The sequence below is a fragment of the Chaetomium tenue genome (assembly GCF_020726465.1).
Source record: "Chaetomium tenue strain MPI-SDFR-AT-0079 chromosome Unknown F5144scaffold_1, whole genome shotgun sequence".
Lineage (NCBI taxonomy): Eukaryota > Fungi > Ascomycota > Sordariomycetes > Sordariales > Chaetomiaceae > Chaetomium > Chaetomium tenue.
The window spans coordinates 6,125,502-6,145,328 of NW_027117329.1; the positions used below are offsets into that span (position 1 = coordinate 6,125,502).

Below are 19,827 nucleotides of genomic sequence, written 5' to 3' on the forward strand. Positions count from 1 at the left end.
ACGGGGTTTATATGCGTGCTGTCGGTAGTGAGGGCTTGTTATTCGTGAACGAGTGCCCACACCGGCAACCCCAGCACCACAACCTGCTGAGTGACCGGAGGCAGGCCTAGTCTGGCCCAAATGTATGTCGTCCGCCAGGCCTGTTTCGAATAGTAGAGTTTCACTGAGCTCCGTAAACCCACCACGGCAACCGAGAATGGAGTGGGGGGGCACAATCTCAGTTGGTAACATATCCCTTGCTTCTTCTCGTGGTGAGAGTACCCAAAACGAAGGCACCTACTGGGTTGAACCCTTACGACAGAGCTAGTCCGCACGCCCACGGCCACTTCCCTGGCCGTCTAGTCTTGAGTCTTTGGCCACGGTCGCCAGTAGGTCGTTCTGTCGGATGTGGCGAGTGTTGTTTCGCGGTGTGTTGTTGCCCAGCGATCTTGTCTCATGTTGGTTGGAGCTTTGGGGGGCATGCGGCATGCGGCTGGAAGACCGCCCTTACTCTGGGTACGTACCCAGGTACCTCAGCCCGTGCCTTGCACATTGGACATCCGTTGGGGTCTTGTGCACACAACCAGATCTACGTACCTGCGGACATGGAACTCGATGGAAATATTGATGTAGAGGCTACAGAGGTACCTACCTTGGTACCCTACCTTAGACTGGCCTCAACTTCGGCGCCCCGTAATCATTCAAAGCTGGCGGCACGGGTAACATCATCATTCATGGCCCTGGCTGAACCACCCCCTCGACGCCCCCTACAGGGTCACCAACAAAACAACCACGTCCCACCTGTTCGAGGCCCGACTCAGCTGCCCGGATCTTTGCCCGCAAACTTGCCAGGTGGGGTGGAGGACTTCCGTTTTTGGACGCCAAGGCGGACAATCTATTTGGAGAGCACTCAGCTCGCTACGTATTTAGAACCGTGACCGCACAACGAGGCCTAGCACACACACATTGAACCTGAACCACACACATGCAGCCACCGACAACCAACACCCAACAACCCAGTGCCAACACCCAACAACCAACATCCCACAACTCTCTAACGCCTTGCAAGACAAGGGGATGACTAAAGCGATGACCGGAAATCTTCGTGTTGACGAAAGAGACCGGGAGTTACCGTGGCGAGTGCACAGTCAGGTGACTCTTGTCGGCCTCCCTCCTCACATCCGTCGTCGGATATACCTCCACGCGGGTGTGGCGCGGTTTGATGGCCATCCATACACGTACTTCTTGGGCGGCCCCAGTAAACCACTCACGTCAGACATTTCGACATACGACCCCCCACCCACGCGCAACTTCGCCGGCCTTCTACGATCCTGCCGCGCCCTGTACATGGAGACAGCAGCTCTATTGTATTCGGCCAATCGATTCGTCATTTTCTACTCGCCCCAAGAGTCGTTCGAAAGGCTTCGCGCTCTGTCACCAACAGCGCTCGCATCTCTGACCAGTCTGAAGATCATTCTCAACCAGTCATGTCACGAACCCATCGATCCGCCACGTTTCCCCCCATATTGCTGGTGTGATGGCCATGCAATCGAGTCCTGGGCTGCGAATCATCATTGTACCAACTTTCATGGTGGCCAGCATCGCCGCCCCTTGTTAGACCCTACTCTGGGTGCGGCTTCGGCCGCTTTGGCATCTGCCAAGCGGGATATCCAAGCGATGATGCGCGACTGGCGCGATGCGGCAGCTTTTGCGTCGCCACATATCAGTGTTCGGCGTCTTGAACTCTTCTTCATTTGCGACATCGACCCTGTGGATCCATATGCGCTGGAAACAGCCCGGCTTGCTCTCGCCCCTTTCGCCCTCTTTCCGCGCCTGAAAAATGGTCATGTACGACTCAGCAAAGAGCCCGACTATCTGTTCCAGCAGATGGCCCAGAGCGCGGTGCTCCAGGCCTGCGGCAGAGCCTGCCCTGCTCGGCGTGGCTCTGCCACCCTCAGTGCCCGCTCAAAATTAACAACGCTTCCACCCGAGCTGCGCATCCGTATACTTGAGTATACCGACCTCGTAACCCCCTGGAAGGAGGTTTCATGGAGTAGACAAAACTACGGCTATCAAGTGATCCATGCGCTCTGCTTCGCCCACTCGCCGCGCAAAGATTGCGAACCCCATGTTCACCATGGTTGCCAGCTGATCACTTGCGATCCTAGCCTTGGCCCCGACCGTGGTTTAGCACCACACACTGGCTGCTGTTTCTGTCGCGTTCGACATTCTGCCTTTTCCTTCAGCTGCAACTGCTGGGCCCCACCAACCTACTTATTTCTGATCTGCCGCACCCTGTACCGAGATGCCCAGTTCGTCTTCTTCTCGCGCAACCACTTCATCGTCCACGACCTCCATGCAAGGGAGCCTTGGTTCCTGCCATATGAGCCATACGACGGAGACGCTGCCAACACCAGCACCGCAAGCTGTTACCCATTCCCGCGGCTCGCTGCTTCCGAGTTCCTCCGGGACATCGTCCCCAGTCACAGCCTAGCTTATCTCCGTTTTATTGAATTAGTCTTTCCCCCCTACGAACCGCATGGCTGGCCCCGTAAGGAACACAGCGCGGGGCTGGACTGGGCTGCCACGGTGGAATGGCTGCGAGGCCGGATCAACGCGCCTGCGCTCACCCTCCGTGTTGTCATGGCCGACTTCTGCACGGGCCCGCCGATAGGCCGTTTGGTCATGACGAAGGCTCTCGCAGACGAGATCTCCAGAGGGTACAAATGTATCACCGACCCTCTGAAGCCGTTGGTCAGGGAAACCGATGGTCTGGCGGGCTTCTACATTCAAGCGGCACACCCCGCGAGATGGACCGAGGATGTCCGTCGCCGTGCGGATCATGACGACCGGTTCCTAGACCTGCTGCTCCTGAATTATACCGAAGCGGTTGCGCGCGATGTGTGGGGCCCTGACCGGCGAGCGATGCGAGACAATACTGCGCCGAGCGAAAGCACCTGGCAGCGCTGGCGTGGCGTAGATCTTGACGCCGCTTAAGGTAGACACTCAAAACAAGATTGCAACCAGTATCGAGCATTTTCAGGAGCCATTAGAATATTTGGTGCCCTCAACCCTGAATTACACATTTATTCGGGTAATCAAGCAGCTGAAGCAGTTTAATTCATGAGACTGAGTATCTCTCCCCGAGTCCCCATCGTTATTGAACGCATACGCACCTTGTCTCCGACTCCCCAACGTCCCACAAATGTAGACAAACACTCCCACCTCGCCCGTCCCCTTGCGCTATCGCGCTTCCTAGGTACCTAACCACACTATCATCTCAAGACGTTTGGTTACCCCCCATTAACCGATTACGGAACATACCTAACCTTTCTATGAGCTCCGACCACCTAGCTCAATCCCGCTTGCCACACATCCAAAGGTCACCCCAGCAACCTACCTAGGTACCTACCTAATCACTTACCTTACCTAGGTACCAGCGGCACGCACCTCCGCCCGCCGTCAGAGGTAGATTAATTCCCAGACTACGCATTTCCACTCGCCTTTTCCCAGAGGCCGACACCCGGCAGCCGGATTATGAAAAGTGGAGCGGGCTGGAGAAGGGGGCTCGGCCTAGATCCGTCTGATTTCCGATCTGATGTCGGTGTTCTACGGGCTACGGGACGGAAGCGGGCCTCCGAAGCGGCGCGGTCCGCGTGCTGTGGTGGGGATTCGGGCCAGGGATGGGACTGGGCTGGGCAAGCGTGAAACGCTGAGGAGCGTGGTAATTTGGGAACGGATTTTGAATTGTTATTTTGGAAATTATTTATTGCGTTACATGTCAACTTTGCTAGGAGCCCAATTTCGGGCCGTTTACCATTGAACCGTCAGCATTAAACGGGGGATCGGCGTCGGCCAACATTGCTATGGTTTCGCCGGGCAGTTCGGAATCGGCTTCCTTCCGAATAAACGGGACGCGATAACACGGCGGCGGAGATATGCGGGAGGCCATTCGACCAAAACCTCGCCGCCCTCGGCTCGCCCTAGCTTGACCCCGGTTGCCCGGAACGGGGCTCATTGTCGGTCAATGGTTGGCCGCTGGTGTTGGCGGTTGGCGAAACCTGCAGCACCTCAACTTCGAGGCATGCTAAATGCCCCTCGCCTACTCGATCACTCGATGGGCGAACCGCAAAAGAAGCTTGCTGGCCTCTTTAGCGGGATGCCGTGAAGTTTCCCACTCCTGATCGCCCTTTTTGCGCATCCTTGTCTCATTGCTTACGCACCCCGTCATGCCAACACTTGTACGCTTCCGCCTGTCCCTTAAAACCACCGTGTGTCTCAAGGCCTTGGGCCAGCAGCCGAGCCCACGACCTCGAATCCTCGCCTTCTTCGCAATCCAGTAAAAAGGCCCAGGAAATAAGAGGCTTGGTAGCCAGCCAGAAACGGGGGTAATATGCCGCCGATTCCCAGTCGATGATGCCTGAGAGGCGGCCATCGCCTGAGACCATGATGTTGGTGGGTCCGAGGTCGGCATGATAGAAATGAAACTCAGGTTCAATGTCTGGAGGCGTTGCGTTCGAGATCTTGGCCAGGTAGGTTTGCATACCCTCTTGCGTTAACGGGCCAAGGAACTTTGGGTGCCAGGTGAGGTGTGATGCGGGTGTTTCGTCCATCAGCCACCGCTCATTGGAAACGGGAAGTCCAGTGACCGTTTCAAAGAGAGTCGATGTATTAGCAGCCAGGGTCACGGAGAAGCGGGCGACGTCATCGGCAATCTGCGTGCGCTGGGGTGGGGAGAGCTTTGGCCATGCCTTGTCTAGAGTTTGTCCCTCTACTCGCTTCATGATTAGAAAGCTTCTGTTGAGGTCGCGATCGATCCAAGTGTAGATAACCTCCGGGACGGGTACTTCCGGGGCCTTTTCCGTCACAAACTGGATTTTCTCGGCTTCCATCTCGAGACCTTCAATCCAGGAGTGGACTTTTACGAATGTGTCTTGTCCCAGACACCAAGAAGCGGCTGATGTTCCGGCTGCGTGGATCCGGTCAACTTGGGAATCGCCCGTCGATAACTCCGGGTCGTCGGCCAACTTCTTTCGAAGGCAGAAAGTGTTGTTCCCGTCCTTCCAGTGGGAAATCGCGTCTGATGGCGTGGACTCGAGGATATCGGACTTTTCGCAGACCATTAGCGAGCCGAGGAGCCACCGCGAGGGGTTGATCCGCGCGACGGATACCCCGATGACGGGATCCATTTCACTGTTGCGAATATAGTCAGCCAGATTATCTAGAGAACATTAAGCTCGCTGAACGCACCAGAACACCATGGCTGCTGGTTGTGATTTGTTCGTGACAGCGATTTGGATGGAGAGTTGGGGAGGCCGACGTGATTTCAGCTCTGAGAGAATTTGAGTTTCATGCAACCCTGAACCAACGGGCGTTAACAGTACGTAATGACGCGTATGAGGACCGCGTCATGGACGCGCCGGAAGATCACGGCCAAACACGGCGCAACCCTGCTTCTGGGCTTTTAGCATATGAGTAGATGGGGAGCAGTAGGTCGACTTGGTTGTCTACTAATAGACCGTCTTAGTTACCCTCGAGTTCGCCCACGTACCTCACTCACCCTCGCTCGCGCGACCAACTACCAAGATAAACCAGCCTAGCTCGCCCACCCCACTTGGGGGCCGGAGCCTGGGAGAATTCATACACGACTGAACAAGTATGTAATCCGTCAGCCAGAAATAAGAAATAGTTTCATGTGCACTAATTACCTGGCTGGTGTGGTTATCCACAATACAACTGGGGACTCGCAGGTTGATGATTTGGTCTTTGGAACGCCCAGCATCTTCCGCTACAGCCGTGAGATATAAAAGTGGTAATATCATAACTCGTAGCTACTGTTGTGTAGTACTCTCTGGGGCGCTTTTTGGCTCAACGATACAAAAACAAGGTGTAGCCACTTCGATCCAGAGGAACCCGCCAAGATTCTGAAAGAGACCTGATCCGGCTTCCGGGACAGTCTCGCTGCAGCATGTTGCAGGCCAAGACCCAGTCCATCCAATACCAAGAAAAGCCAAGTACGGCCAAGCCAGCCTCACTGGGAGTCACGGTCCTTCCCGCTCGCGGCCACGACCCAAGGGCGGTTGATGTGGGTAGCCGACAGCTGACCGACGTGGCAGTGCAATCGGCTGTGCGACTGGCGGTCGTCACGCAGTGTTTCGGCCAAGCGCTTGGCCACGCTCTCGCTGGGGCCCCGTCCATCCCTTGCGCCCTTGCTGCACCTCTCCACCATGACGCGCTGACATGTGGTTATCTCCCTTTCCAGCAAAGAGCGACGTCTCGGGCGTCTCCCATTCGTGTTCGTCATGTGGCCCGTCGGGCCCGTCGCGGATGCTGTCTCGCCTCCATCTGGGGTCGCGCGGGGAAGAGCTCCAGCTTTGAGGGGGTTTAGGAAGCAGATGATAGGCGACGCGACCATGGGCGACTCAGGCGCACGAAAAACGGCAATTTTACTTGGCCGGCTTTCGACGCCTTCATGTTGTCGAGGCTGTTCAAGGACAGGCTTCGCTTCCTATCCGAAACCTCGTCGGGCTTGGGGTCCGTCGTCGAGCGCTTCCTGGGCGCTTGTGGCGTGGATGGGGCTGTCCGATCTTGCCGTTTCATAGAACGAAGTTCAGGGCCGACGGGTTGCGCAGTGGCCGGGACGGGGGGTGGTTGCCCGTCTTTGAGCTCAATCTCATGAGCGACCAGTGAAGTCTCACTGTTTGGGCGTTTGTATTCGACCTCTGTGGTATCGCTGAACGACACCTCGACCTTCTCTCGCATGAAGGCGAACGGGAAGTCAATGTCGCCCCCGACTGGCTAGGTTAACCCCTGCTGTAGTACAAACGGGATAGGGAGACGTACCATGAGCTGACCATAAACGCGCATCGACTGTGTATTTGAAAAACTCATTATTCACCGTTTGGTAACCATTCTGACTGAGCCAGAGTGCCACCCATTCCTCGGCGGCTTTGACAGCGTCTGCCTTCTTTCCAGGCACGAGGAGCTGTGTGTCTCTACTGGTAGCGAAATTCAGAATGAACTGGCGCCTTGAATGCTCAGCCGCAGTCAGGGCCTTGAGCACATTCATCCGCTCCAGGTCCAGCGGCGTAAGTCGACGTCTGTTTTCCCTCACGGCAGCGTTTGCTGGCCTAGCCATGCCGTGTAGTTCAATCGGGTTGGTGATTTGTGTCAGGGATGTCGACGATGGCGGAAAGGACGCTGGGGTTGTTGTCGCATGGAGGTTGGCCAGCGCGATTACCAAGTCTCGGAACCAGCAAGACAGCTAGCTCGGAAGATGATCGATAGCACTTATAACCACCTACACGCGAGGGCGTGTGTGACCGCGGCGTTGAGATCAGAGGAATAGAAATGTGGAGGTGGCGCGGTCCAGCACAGTGCGGTAGGCGTGTCCAGTGGGCGGTCGTGGACGGTGAGCGTTGGGGCTGCGAGATGAGACTTGGTACGAGGTCGAATGTCTGCGGTCGAGTCCTGAACTTGTGAATGCTAAAGAGTCAACCCGAGGAGGGCCGGACTTGACACTCACTCAGCCCTTCGGCTTCAGGGGCCAATCGAAGATTAACCAAGACGTCGGGACCCTTCCCGGGGGCCGCTGCCAAGATCGCCAAGTGCACCGTCGTACTTGGCGACGGCAGTCGACAGAACAGTCTCCCAATCTCCCGTCGAAGGTTGGAGAAAATAAGTTGCGGGGAAGATGGAAGCGGAAGTCATCGTCACTCCAGGTTTCAAGGAACGGCGCAGGCCCCGGATCGGCGCTTTCCTTGAGAGAGAAATAACTGGCGGTTCCTACACCAGGCAGGCCTGGCCGCACCTTCTCCCCCCATCGTGTCGAGGCACCACCTTACCACGTTGCTCAGTTTCTTGGGAAGGAGCAGCCGAGCTGGGCGGCTTGGGCCAGACTGGAAGCAAACGACTTGGCGGTCGATCCCTGCTTTTCTGGAAATTCCCAGATGCTAGAAGATGGCAGGGATGGAATCCCATGTGTTTTTGGTCATTCGCACGATTCCCGCCGGAATCGCCCGACCATCGACTCACCGTCCTCACCCAACTTTTTTTTATCTTCTGTTTTCGTTCGCTCGCAGCGAGTTTGTGAAACAACGCCCTTTTTCATTACCTCATCCAACCCGACGACATTGTACATTGCCAGATTGCCAGATTGCCAGCGATGCCCAACTCGGCATCTGTGGTGCATGCAGGCGCCAAGCCGGACTTGGGCCCAACCTCATCAGAACTTTGCCCGAACGTGTGTGTGGTGGTGGTTGGAATGCGAGCCCACCGCTCCCTCATGATTATTTGGTCATTAGCTGCACCCGATTTCTAACCCGACAGTTAACCCATTAACCCCAGAAAAGAAACTGTTTTCTTAGATTGCCAAGCACTTATCAAGCCACATCGGCGACTCAGTCACCGTATCGGTCATCAGATTCTAGTGTAGCTATTTTAGATACTCCCGCTGACGGAAGATATTCGTGGTCGTGGAACTAGATAACTAATACCCAAGCAGCACCAGCCACACAATGTCAAATGAATGGATCACAACAGCTTGCCTCGCGCTAGCACCAATCAGTATAGCGCTGAAGCGAGCTGTGAGACGACGACTTTCAGACTGCAGCCAACCAACAACATCACATCGACAGACGTCTTCTGCCTCGTATTGATGTGAGATAGCTGACACGAGCCCGGCTATTCTCAGACAATCAGCAAGGAAGATCCCTAAAAGAAGCCTTCCAAACTTCGTGCTACGCTCTCATCACCCAATAAACATAGCGAAGGAGTCGTCGACCCAGCAAACCGTCCGGCCAGATGTCCAGATAATACATTCTTAGTCTACCTAGGTCTGCTTACACCGTGCGCGCAGGGAATCCCGCTACGCCGCCCGTATCGCCTCTTCAGCCAGCCTACGCCGGTAATTTCCCCTGCGTGGTCCAGTACACGTTGTAGTTGATCCCATGCGCATCGTAAAACGGCTTGAGTTGCACCGACTTCCCACCCGCCGTCGCCGTGAACGTCAGCCCGCCGCTCCCCTCGCGACGCACCGAATCCAGGCTCAGCGTCGGCATCGACGACAACGACCCACTGCCGTAATCACCAGACAACACCACCGGCCCGTACGCCACCGCCGCAACATTGGGATTGTCGTTGGCCGGCACCGTCCGCAGCGTCATGGGCAGGCGCACCGTGACCTTGTCACCGTCCTTCCACGCCCGCCCCTTAATCACCGCGTACGTGCCCGGCTTGGTGTCGATGTTGGCCTTCTCGCCGTTGACGCTGATCTCGGCCTGGTCGGTGGTCCACGAGGGGATGCGCACGAACAGGTCCCAGCTCTCGCCGGGCTGCCCCCCAATCGTCAGCGTGGTGGTGTCGCCCGCGGGGAAGTCGGTCGCCTGCGTGACCGTCACGTTCTGCGCGGCCCACTTCAGCACCGACGGCGTGAACAGGTTGACGAACAAGGCGCCCTCGTCGTGGAAGTAGATCGAGTCCATCAGCTTGGTGTTGGTCTCCAGCGCCGTGCCCTGGCAGCACCAGAACGAGTCGTAGTCGGTGCTCCATGTGCCGCCGCCCCAGGCGGGGCCCACGCCGCGCCGCCCGCCCGGGTTGAGCGGCGTGAAGTAGGTGACGTGGCCGTGGGAGCTGGCCGGGTCCTGCTGGCCGAGCAGGTGGTTGAGCAGCGCGCGCTCGTAGAAGTCGAAGTAGGCCGTGCTGGCCGCGTCGAGCGGCCACAGCTCGCGCGTCAGCCGCAGCATGTTGTACGTGTTGCACGCCTCCGCCGTGTCCTTCTGCAGGTACCCCGCGATCGCGTTGGGGGGGCGGAAGTGCTCCGCCTGGCTGTTGCCGCCGATGGCGTACGTGTGCGCGCCCACCGTCAGGTCCCACGCGTTCTTGGCGATGTCGCGGTACCGCGTCGAGCCCGTGGCTTTGTACTCGAGCGCCGCCCCGATCCACTTGGGCACCTGCGTGTTGGCGTGCAGGCCGTTGAGCTGGTCGCGCCCGGCGGCGAGCGGGTCGAAGATGGCGGCGTGGTCGAAGCGCTGCGCCACCTTGAGCCAGCGGTCGTCCTTGGTCTGCTTGTGCAGGTCCGCCAGCACGTCGTTCATGCCGCCGAACTCGGTGCCCAGCATCGACTGCATCTGCTGGTAGCTCAGCTTGCCCGTGCGGGTGTCGACCCACCCGGCCAGCGCCAACAGCACGTCGCGCGCGTTGGTGTCGCCCAGGTGCCGCCACACGTCCAGCAGGCCGGCCATGGTCTTGTGGATGGCGTAGTACGGCACGTTGCCGTTGTTGAGCGTGCGCGCCTCGAGCGCGGCGAACTCGGACTCGGGGAACCCGGACAGGTAGCCCGTGCTGAAGCCGGCCGCGCCGTTGTTCTTCTGGCACTTGGCGAGCTCGGCCACGAAGTAGGCCGCGCGGTCGCGGCACTCGTTGTCCCGGAGCGAGGCGTAGCAGAAGGCCCACGCGGTGAGGTAGTGGCCCTGCGCGTGGGTGCGGAAGGGGAAGTTGGGTGCGTCCCAGCCGCCGTTGGCGGCAGCGCCCTGGGTGGAGAGTCGGTGGTTGGACCGGAAGTTGTACAGCAGCCGGTTGACGTCGACCCATTTGAGGTAGCTGACGGTGCGGTTCTGGTTGTCCATCCACCGACTGTTGGTCAGGGAGATGGTGCTCAGGTCGAAGGGCTGCGGGCCGGACGTTTGGCCGGCGGCGGGCTGGACCCCCGCGAGGAGGCCCACCTGCAATAGCAGTCCGGCGAGACTGGAAGACAGCATGGCGGTGTGATATCTCTCGGTGTGGTCAATCGAGATATTGTTCCCGGCGGTAAGGGACTGGACTGGCGAAATGAGACCTGGGAGGCACCCCGATCTTATATCCGCTGATGGCTGGCCATGGCCATAGGTAAAACCGGAACGATTGTGGAACCATGCCCATCATGATCTGCGTATCTGCAATTGAAACTGCAGGACCACAGTTGGATAATTCGCAAGCAAGTCCGCAACTGGTAACTCGGCGTTTCCTATCCCCTACCCGAATTGCCGCCAGCACGGGAAATCCACCGCCGTGAATAGGAGACGGCGGCGTTGGAAAGACCCTATTAGCGGAAAACAGTCACTCCGTCGTCATTGGAGGAGCTGAGTGAGGCGGCGTCCTGTAGTGCCTTTTGAGTTGGTGGTGGAATGGCGGAGGAATGGCCGAAGCATCTTATGGAGACCATGATTGGTGCGGCTAGCCATTTGCTATGTATCCGCATGTAACCTTCCGGCCTTGGAACAAGTGCCGGGCGGAATCCACAACGCCGGGCCGTGACCAAGACGGCCCCGAGAAGCTGACATAGGGGATCTTGAAGTAAGGTAAGGTAATGTATAAATACAGATCTCAGAGTTTAGCGACCCCGCAACACGCCATTTAGCGCGTAGCATCATATCGTCGAGGGAATTTGACAGTCAATAGAGCTTGGCGTCTCCAGTTTGACAGCACTACCCTACGAGTGCAGTGACCACCCTCCATAATCCTCGTATCATACACAGTAACAACTTGCTTCCCTCGGGTATGACCACGTCTAAAGCGTCAACCTACCAAACAAACCTATGACCTGGTCAACGGCACTGGTGATCGCTTTCCCAGTTGTGTTGATTGAGGTAAGGACTGGAAAGCGAGCGAGTCTTTCATGGTTGTCACTTTTCAGTGTTTTACTATGACGTTATGCAACTCGAGTTGATGTTAAAGATCGGATGGTTGATGACGCAAACAGTCAGGTATTTGCGGCCCGTTGAGAGTATGTTAGTGGTAGATAGGTAGGTAGGTACCTAAACAACCGCACAAACCGTGATTTGAACTTGACAATTACAAACCACAATCATCTTCAAGGCCCATCTTCACGTATTAATTACATTGACTGTGCGTGTATGACTCGTTACGTCATGTGCATATAAAATTGTTTCTGTTGATTATTTGTTGTCCTTCCTATTGTCGTCATCATTTGACGCTAGCTCACCAACTTGAGATCAGACGGTCACTGGCCATCGTCTATTAATTTGAAGCAAGTGCCACTTTCCCCAAGGAAACTTTTGCACTCACCATTCCCGTTTATCCCAACCCATCCATTTCATCCTCTATTCAAGTTCCTACCTACCTAAGGTACTCACCAACTATTACTCATAAATATCGCTTAAATGGTCAAAAGAAACATGGATCAAAAATTAGATAATACGACTACCGAAGTGTTCGATCGCCATGGCGACCTGAAACTAATCGTCTGGAAAAATCACTCGATGATTACATTTCAGGTCTGCTCTCGCACTCTTGCGCGTTCCTCCCCTGTCTGGGACGTCATGTTATACGGCCCATTTCGCGAAGGGAAAGCTCAACAAAAAGGCGACGAGTGGACCGTGTCCCTCCCCGAGGATGACGCCGACGGGCTCAGAATCATCCTCTCCACCATCCATGGCATATTTGACGCCGTACCGACCGACACCAAACTACACTTCGACTCGATCTTTTCACTCGTGGCGTTATCGGACAAATATGATATGGTTGCGGCTTTGAAGCCATCTTGGAAATCTTGGCTCTGCTCCTGGGGATGCAGGATTACCAGCGAAACTAATCGGTTCTCTTTTTTGCACCGTGGATCCGCACATCGAGTCGTTCAATACCTCTGGCTATGCTATACGGTTGGCTGGGGAGACCAGTTCCGCTCAGGCCTCTGCACCCTGATGCAACGTACAGGCCTGGGCAACGATGGACGGCCACGGGTCACAGCCGGGGATTCCGAGGATCCAGAGGCGGATGATATATATCTCGATTCGAGCGAATATCTCGGCTTCATAAATACCAGCACGATTGGTGTGTTCTTCCCAACCTTTGGCCGCACAGGTACCACAATAGCTAGGGCACCTTAACTGACTGCAGTGTAGAGGAGATCTTGGAAGCGCGGCTTCGACTGCTAGAGACAATGCTTACCAAGATACGGGACGTTATGACATCCCTCCGTTCAAGCTCGACGGCTACGCGTGTATGCAAGGCAGACGAAAAGGGGGCAGGGTTTTGCGACCGGACATTATTCAACGCACTCCGGCAAGCGATGGTGGCGGTCAAGGTTGAGCATTGGTACCGCGGACGCAAGGGGACAGCCAGCCTCGCCAAAACCCTGACCTTGAGCGTGCAACAAATGGAATACGATATCCTCGACAAGATTAAAAGCCACGCAAACGCTACCCTTCAGAAGCGGGTCAGGTACCAACGTTCTACCCACGCCAAGTGTTGGCCCGAGGACCATCTTCAGGTTTTCGAAAAGTGGCTGCCGGAAGATGATACCCTTGCTCGGAGTTATACCAATGAGTTAATGAATCGCTCAGAAAGGTCCGGCCTTACCTGTGGTGGCCGTCGCCGTCATACCATGTGCTCCATTGGCTGATGGTGGTGGTGGGTACCTAGCTAGAAATCTACAATAGAAACGCCTACAGAATTACGATACAGGTATAGGTAGCTAGGTACCTACTGTTGAACAAGTCGAGGCAATTAGGTCGGTACCGGAAATGGGGAATATAGGTACCTAGGTAGCCAAGGAAGTTGACGATGTTGCGTACAGCATCTAGGTAGGTGCCCAAGGTAAATACCTAATAAGTACCTAGGTACCTAGGTACCTACCTCATAATTAATATTTAGTTGATTTGAGAATTCTCGGACACACGGTGCGATGGCCGGGCATGGATTGGGGACGTTGAAGTGATCCAGACTCTGCAAGCCAGATTGCACGGGACTTTAAGCCCGAATCTCTGAGACGTCTTGTACCGTTTGTAACTGCAATTGCTATATGCGCATTGACGAACCTACATGTACCCATAATTACATACGTGCAGCCAGAGCGGCAAAACTGAAGGCAGGGCGTGGGGCAGGGAGTGGTTTGGCGAAGTTCGCAGGCTGGGGAAGGAACCCTCCCTCCCTTAGCCCTCCTTCCCCCCGAGTTCATCAACAGCCAACCGCTGGGTCGGACAGTTTTCTTCCTCTTCCTGTTCCGCAAGCGATCGTGGTCACCCATGTTTCAAACGCACACCCACCACCGCTAGACCACTCCAAAGATCTGAGATTGAACACACAAATTTACTACTCTGTTTAGACTTTCCTTTGACTCTCTCTGGAACTTGTAGTAAATATGGAGCAACTTGACATTTTCGGCAACCCCACAGACAGCGACAGCGATCGGCCGGTCAAGAGACATGGCACAGAGCTTTTGCTGCGCCAACTCGACCCTCTCAATTCGGCCGCGTCCTCGGCCGACCCCGTTTTTCCCGAGAGGGAGCGTCTTCCAGCTCAGGTCATTTCTTCCAATACGTCAAACGGCTACTCCTCCTCGTTCTACAAGCAATGGTTCTCTATGTTAGCCGTTTCCAGGGCTGCGACCCCTACCAACATCGGCACGCCCCCTCCTGCAGCGCAGCAGCCCGGCCTTATCGACATCACACCCGTCAGTGATGTCCTGACTTCAGATACGACTGCGGCCCAACCTCGCCCTACACCGCCTACAACCTCCAACGACGTTCTCGCCGACGATACACCTGTCCTTGACCTCATTTCTGCCGCCAGAATTCTCCTGGCCAAGCGCGACAAAACGACAAGCAAGGAAGCAGAAAATACTGTCGGACAAGAACCTAAGCAAGAGAACACGACCGCGGCTACCCAAGCCAGGACTGAGGAGGGCTCCGCCGTAAACGCACATATCGAGTCGTTCGATGACCACGGAGACTTGACGCTGATTGTCGGAGAAGCGCAGGCCAATTTCCTGGTCTGCTCATACTCCCTCAGGCGCGTATCGGCTACCTGGTATGATCGATTATATGGCTCGCACTCCGATCCCCAAGACAGAGAAGGAGAACATCCCTGGACCATTTGTCTGCCCGATGACGATCCGGACGCTATGCGCATCATCCTGCGAGTGGTTCACGGCAACTTATCCGAGATGCCGGCGGTCTTGTCGATGGACATGCTGTGCCATCTGACTGCCACATGCGACAGGCACGACATGATGGGACTCTTGAAACCGTGCTGGAGTGGTTGGGTCCAGAAGTTGCCCAAGCAAGCCTTCGATCCCGCCACTTTCGCTCAGCAAATCTGGATCGCCTATAAGCTCGGACATCTCGCATGGTACAGGGGAACGCTCGCTGCCTTTCTATGCAACACCCAGAAGAGCCCTGAGGGCAAGCTATTCTCGGAGACCGATCCAGAGATCGACTTTTACAATAACCCTTACCTACAAGAGTTGGGCCTCCTGAGTAAGTACCCAAGCCGTTAGTCCTACCGGTAACCATCACTAACCACTGTTCTTCATATTGCAGATGACTGGGAAGACGGTCGCGTGAAGATCATCGAGGTGGTGGGCAACATCCTGCGAGAGGCGCTGAACAGGCTCTCAAACCCTCAGGCCATCAGCTGCAATTCTGGCAAAGCCCAGGACAACTGCGATTGCGCTATGCTTGGCGGCGTACACCGCGCACTCTACGGCAGGAACTGGTATTCTGGCGGGGCTCCAAGCTGGGAGAAAGATGTGACGATCAGTGTGCATACGCTGGTTACCAAGGTGGAGGGGATTCGTACTGCGGCCATCGGGGAATCTCGGATGAAGAGAAAGGACCACGCACACAAGCGTTGCACTCCGTGGGTCTCCTTCACGCTGCTTGATGTTCTACGGGTGTGCCCGGTATACCGTGCCGTCTCGATTGACACGGCGGCCTTTCAGGAACAGGCCAAGAAAACGGGCCTTGACGTACAGCTAAAATCTGCGTTAGGCCGGCCGGGAAATGGTCCAAGTGGTTCCAAGTGATGGGCGGCTTCTGGTTTGTGAGGCTTGGGTTTATTGTAGGACGATTTCGCTGCAGGCCTATCGGGGTTGATCATTTGGCCACCTTCTGTAGTTTGAGAAATGTTTGCTATTATGTCGGATATACTGTTTTATTACGCTGGAATGCGTTGTCAAGGCCTTGCTTCCCGTTTTCAACGGCCCCAATCGTCTACCCTACCACCAACCGTGACCATAGTTGACTGCCCGAGTACCTCAGTATGCACATATCCTCCCTTTCGGAACAAACCATAGAAGCCTTCAGACAGTTGCCGGTCGTCTCTCATCGGCTTTTTTGAACACGCAGACATGCATATCATTTCAATTTTGCGTTGATATCAACGGCAACCATCTAGACTGCCCAGCCCTTCCAAACCTACGCCGCCGTTGAGTCCCGTCCCAAAGTCCCGACATATAAAATACAATTGTTCCACACAAAAGGTGGCATTTTCAACATCGTTAAGCCCTCCCAAAACGAGTAACCAACCTTGAAACCAAACAAGCCCCGGCCCAGGTCCCCTACTAACCATGTGTCAACGAACCACCCAAAGGCCACCAGCAGCCTGCCCCCTTTATGTTTCCATCTCACCCGTGACCGGAACCTCAAGCTCTCACACCTCACGCCCTCAGACCCATCCGCATCCGCCTCCTCAACCGGCCCGGCACCACCGCGCGCCTGGCAGCACCAGCACCAGCACCAGCACCCTCATCATCCGAGTTATCCCCATCGCTATCATTCCCCTGATCATTGTCATTGCCATTCCCGTCATCGCCCACCACCTTGCCCTTTCCCTTTCCCCGACCCTGACCCTCGCCCTGCTGGCCTTGCTGACCCTGCTGCGCCTGCGCCTGCTCCTGCTGCTTCCGCTGCGCCTCCGTCACGCGCTGCAGCATCGCCTCCAGACTCGCGCGCGTCGCCGCCGCGTTGTTGCCGCCAGCGTTGGCATTCCCCTGCTGCCCGCCGGTAAGTAGACCAAGCAGATCCTGCAGGTTGAGGCCGCCCGCACCACCAGCACCACCGGCGCCGCCCTGTTGGCCGCCTGTGAGCAAGCCCAGGAGGTCTTGCAGGTTGAGACCGCCTGCTCCGGCTCCGGCACCAGCGCCCGCACCTGCGCCGGCACCAGCTCCGGCTCCGCCGGTGAGAAGGCCGAGCAGGTCCTGCAGGTTCAGGCCGCCGATGGCGGCAGCGCCGGCCGCCGCGTCGGCGTTCTTGCCCTTGCCCTTGCCACGACCGTTGCCGTTGCCGTTGCCGTTGTTGGCGTTGTTCTTGCCGCGGCCGTTGCCCTTGCCGTTCCCATTACCCTTTCCGTTACCCTTGCCCTTGCCACGGCCGACGTCAGTGCCGTTGCCGCCGGCCGTGCCGTTAGCGATGGGCACGGCAGCCGGGGGTGGTGGGGGCGGGGGAGGGGCGGCTTCGGCGGTCTCGGCCGGTTTGGCGGCGGCGGCGGTGGTGGTGGTTACCACGATGCCGGCGCCGGCACCTTCGCCTGCTCCAGCTCCAGCTCCGGCTCCGGCGCCGGCGGCGCCGCCGAGGTTGAGGTTGGCGAGGAGGCCTTGGATGAGGGTTTGGAGCTCGGCGAGGGGGTTTTGGTTCTGGCCTGCCCCGACGGGGAGGTTGAGTTGGCGGGGCTGGATGTGGGCGGCCTGGGCGCCGAAGAAGAGGGACGCGACGACGGCCTGCCGCCAGGTGAGAGTGGACACCATGGTGATGGGTGGTTGGTGGTTGGAAAGAAGAAAAAGAAGTGGGTGAGTTAGAAGGGAATGGAGGACCGGCTCAAGAAAGTGAAAGCCTACGCAGTAGACTGAGAAGGGAACTGAAGGAATGGGGTGATGAGCTGGAAGAGCCTGGAAGCCATCTGATCATCAATCGTCGGCAGATGAAGCGCAGATTATAAACTTTTCTCATACTCTAAATTAAGGTCGAGATCGTCGCTGCTTGTTCCCTGCCTTCTTCAGATGAAGCCAGGATCGAGAAACACGGTCGAGACAGCTAGATTCGCGCAATTGACCCAACCCGGCGGCAGATACAATGCATGCTGGAGGTGAGCGAACCAAAGTTGCTATCGTGAACACATCTTCCTGGATTCGTGCTGAGCCCCGCGCCGATCAAGTGGTTCTGAGACCTGGTAGCAGGGGGTCCTGGAACTGGGTTCCTGGGGCGCATTGAGCTCTGCCGCTCGCATCAGAAGATCTCGAGCGATCCAACCGCAAGCGCTACCGAAAAGGTGTGTTGTCGCGGGTTCCTGCCAAGCCCTGGTCCGTCTCAGGGGTAAATGCCCCTGTTTGGACTTTGATGTGTTTCATCTCGCCCTCCTTGTTCTAGACCACCTTGCAGGGTTATGATTGCCGCAAAGTTACCCAAGCTCGGTATTTAGAGTGATCCGCGGGGATGGGTAGTGTTTTAAGCCCCATTGTTGGTGGGATGGGGGTTGTTTCGGTTTGGACGAACCCCAGATCGCCCTTTGTAAGCAGACGACGCATCGATCGGTGGAGGGAATAAGCGAGTGGAAACCACTCAAAGTCAACATTGGCAGCAAATCGTCAGAGCAACGTACAATGGAAAATAATGTCTTCTGATCCAATGTTCTCCGAGCTAGCTAAGGGATACCCATCTCGACTCTCGAGGCTCCCAGCCTCCCACACAGCAGAAGACATCTTTAGGTTTTCTACTCACGGCACATATGTCGGAAGTCCTCTTTTCAAAGGAATAATATTTTTAAAATCATCACAACTCGAATCAAACAAACGCTCTCGAATGTTAGGCCCGGTTTGTTGAGTGATGTCGTCTTTATTTCAAAGGCCCCACCAGGTATCGGTCCAAGAGACCGCTCGCACATACTCGGCGAGATGTCATGAATGACCATAAGGGCGGCCAGGGAGGCTGCAGTCGGAGGCGCGGGACGCGCCGACAACCAATCGCTTAAGGAGCCAATCATGGCAGTGTCACGATTATCACTGGTGATGAAGGTGATAATCACCAAGTTCACTGGTGATCGGGGTGATAACCCGGACGTTATCACCAATATCACCAGTGACAGGAGTGATAACAGTATGTATATAGTCACTCGTTCTGGAGAGCTCTGGGAGTTCTCCAGTTAGCAATCACAACTACAGTTCGCTACAAGCTCACAAGCCTACTGTTGAGACAAGTCTATTGTTGTGCACCCTTTGGCTGCACCGAACCTAAGCATCCTCGAGAGATTACCTTCAACGAAGCTGAACCCTAACAGGATAGGATCCTGAAGTAGGTTCGTCACACGAGATCACATCTTGGGAAGGCAAACGAGCGTTGTGTACAAATTACGCGTAGAATTTTATTATCCGACGGACACAGACTGCTAAAAATACAGGGACGACAGTCATAATCTTCTCATCCTGACCTTGGGAGTCGTGTATAAGCACATAGCAGGACCTCGTCGGTTGGAAAAATGTTCAGTTGCTTGAAGAACAGTCGGCGGCATGATTCATATTGGAAAGGGAATTATATGAAAAAACTACCACACAATATAGGTGTTGTGCATGCAGAAGGAAGAACATAAGAATGATATGATACATGAGATGCTTATAAACAGGGTTAGGGTACACGCGATAAACTCCTTAAGAAAGCCTCGTTGAAACTTCAAGAAACAGATACTTCCAGAGTCCAAAATACCTCAGCAATGCACCCGCTAAACAGTCCACCAAAGAACCACCCAAACCCAACAACAATACCTGCGGCGATTTGAGCAAGTTTCCCGCATCCCACCCACGCCCTCGTTGGCCCGTGTGCGTCCATGGCGCCAGACTTACCCTTTCTGGCCGCGCTGACCACGAGAACGGCCGGTGATTGGACTGCGCCAAAAAGCGGGATCCCAGAAGATCCCAGAAGCGCGGGCCAGGCGGGGTAAAGAGCTGGGCCTCGAGCAGGCCTCTCAACCCGCGCGCCCGGGAAGGAAGCTCGCTAAGGGAATTGGCTTCGAAGCTTGTGCGAAGAGAAGCGAGCGGCATGTGGTAAACTTGCTCAATTGGCTTTGCGGGCGTCGTTAGGCGTA

General features: G+C 55.9%; 6 protein-coding genes across 6 annotated transcripts; 2 read left to right on the top strand and 4 right to left on the bottom strand.

The window, feature by feature from the left end:
- The first annotated feature begins 924 nt into the window (after positions 1 to 924).
- Positions 925 to 3,126, top strand: F5144DRAFT_558960 (uncharacterized protein). The gene has a single exon (XM_066788112.1). The coding sequence runs from the start codon at positions 1,057 to 1,059 to the stop codon at positions 2,974 to 2,976; it is 1,920 nt and encodes a 639-aa protein (XP_066649568.1). The 5' UTR covers positions 925 to 1,056; the 3' UTR covers positions 2,977 to 3,126.
- Positions 3,127 to 3,710: 584 nt separating this feature from the next.
- F5144DRAFT_558962 (kinase-like domain-containing protein) lies at positions 3,711 to 5,431 on the bottom strand. Its single transcript, XM_066788113.1, has one exon. It carries the CDS (start codon positions 5,166 to 5,168, stop codon positions 4,188 to 4,190), a length of 981 nt encoding a protein of 326 aa, XP_066649569.1. The 5' UTR covers positions 5,169 to 5,431; the 3' UTR covers positions 3,711 to 4,187.
- Positions 5,432 to 6,010: 579 nt separating this feature from the next.
- On the bottom strand, positions 6,011 to 7,117 carry F5144DRAFT_598671 (uncharacterized protein; the record flags this gene model as incomplete). The annotated part of the gene is made up of 3 exons (XM_066790966.1): positions 6,011 to 6,214; positions 6,430 to 6,773; positions 6,823 to 7,117. 3 exons carry the CDS (start codon positions 7,115 to 7,117, stop codon positions 6,011 to 6,013), a joined length of 843 nt encoding a protein of 280 aa, XP_066649570.1.
- A 1,453-nt stretch (positions 7,118 to 8,570) lies between these two features.
- F5144DRAFT_81847 (uncharacterized protein) lies at positions 8,571 to 10,968 on the bottom strand. Its single transcript, XM_066793448.1, has one exon. It carries the CDS (start codon positions 10,734 to 10,736, stop codon positions 8,877 to 8,879), a length of 1,860 nt encoding a protein of 619 aa, XP_066649571.1. The 5' UTR covers positions 10,737 to 10,968; the 3' UTR covers positions 8,571 to 8,876.
- Positions 10,969 to 12,152: 1,184 nt separating this feature from the next.
- Positions 12,153 to 15,999, top strand: F5144DRAFT_525097 (uncharacterized protein; the record flags this gene model as incomplete). Its single annotated transcript, XM_066786796.1, is given in 6 exon segments — positions 12,153 to 12,807; positions 12,879 to 13,289; positions 14,112 to 14,340; positions 14,434 to 15,233; positions 15,297 to 15,767; positions 15,779 to 15,999. The coding sequence occupies 6 exon segments, from the start codon at positions 12,153 to 12,155 to the stop codon at positions 15,997 to 15,999; spliced, it is 2,787 nt and encodes a 928-aa protein (XP_066649572.1).
- A 415-nt stretch (positions 16,000 to 16,414) lies between these two features.
- Positions 16,415 to 17,500, bottom strand: F5144DRAFT_589534 (uncharacterized protein; the record flags this gene model as incomplete). Its single annotated transcript, XM_066790049.1, has 2 exons — positions 16,415 to 16,537; positions 16,574 to 17,500. 2 exons carry the CDS (start codon positions 17,498 to 17,500, stop codon positions 16,415 to 16,417), a joined length of 1,050 nt encoding a protein of 349 aa, XP_066649573.1.
- Between the last annotated feature and the right edge of the window lie 2,327 nt (positions 17,501 to 19,827).

Excerpts from the sequence above, each read along its gene's own strand:
- F5144DRAFT_81847 (XM_066793448.1), bottom strand. The coding sequence starts at position 10,736 with ATGCTGTCTTCCAGTCTCGCCGGACTGCTATTGCAGGTGGGCCTCCTC.
- F5144DRAFT_558960 (XM_066788112.1), top strand. The coding sequence starts at position 1,057 with ATGACTAAAGCGATGACCGGAAATCTTCGTGTTGACGAAAGAGACCGG.
- F5144DRAFT_558962 (XM_066788113.1), bottom strand. The coding sequence starts at position 5,168 with ATGGATCCCGTCATCGGGGTATCCGTCGCGCGGATCAACCCCTCGCGG.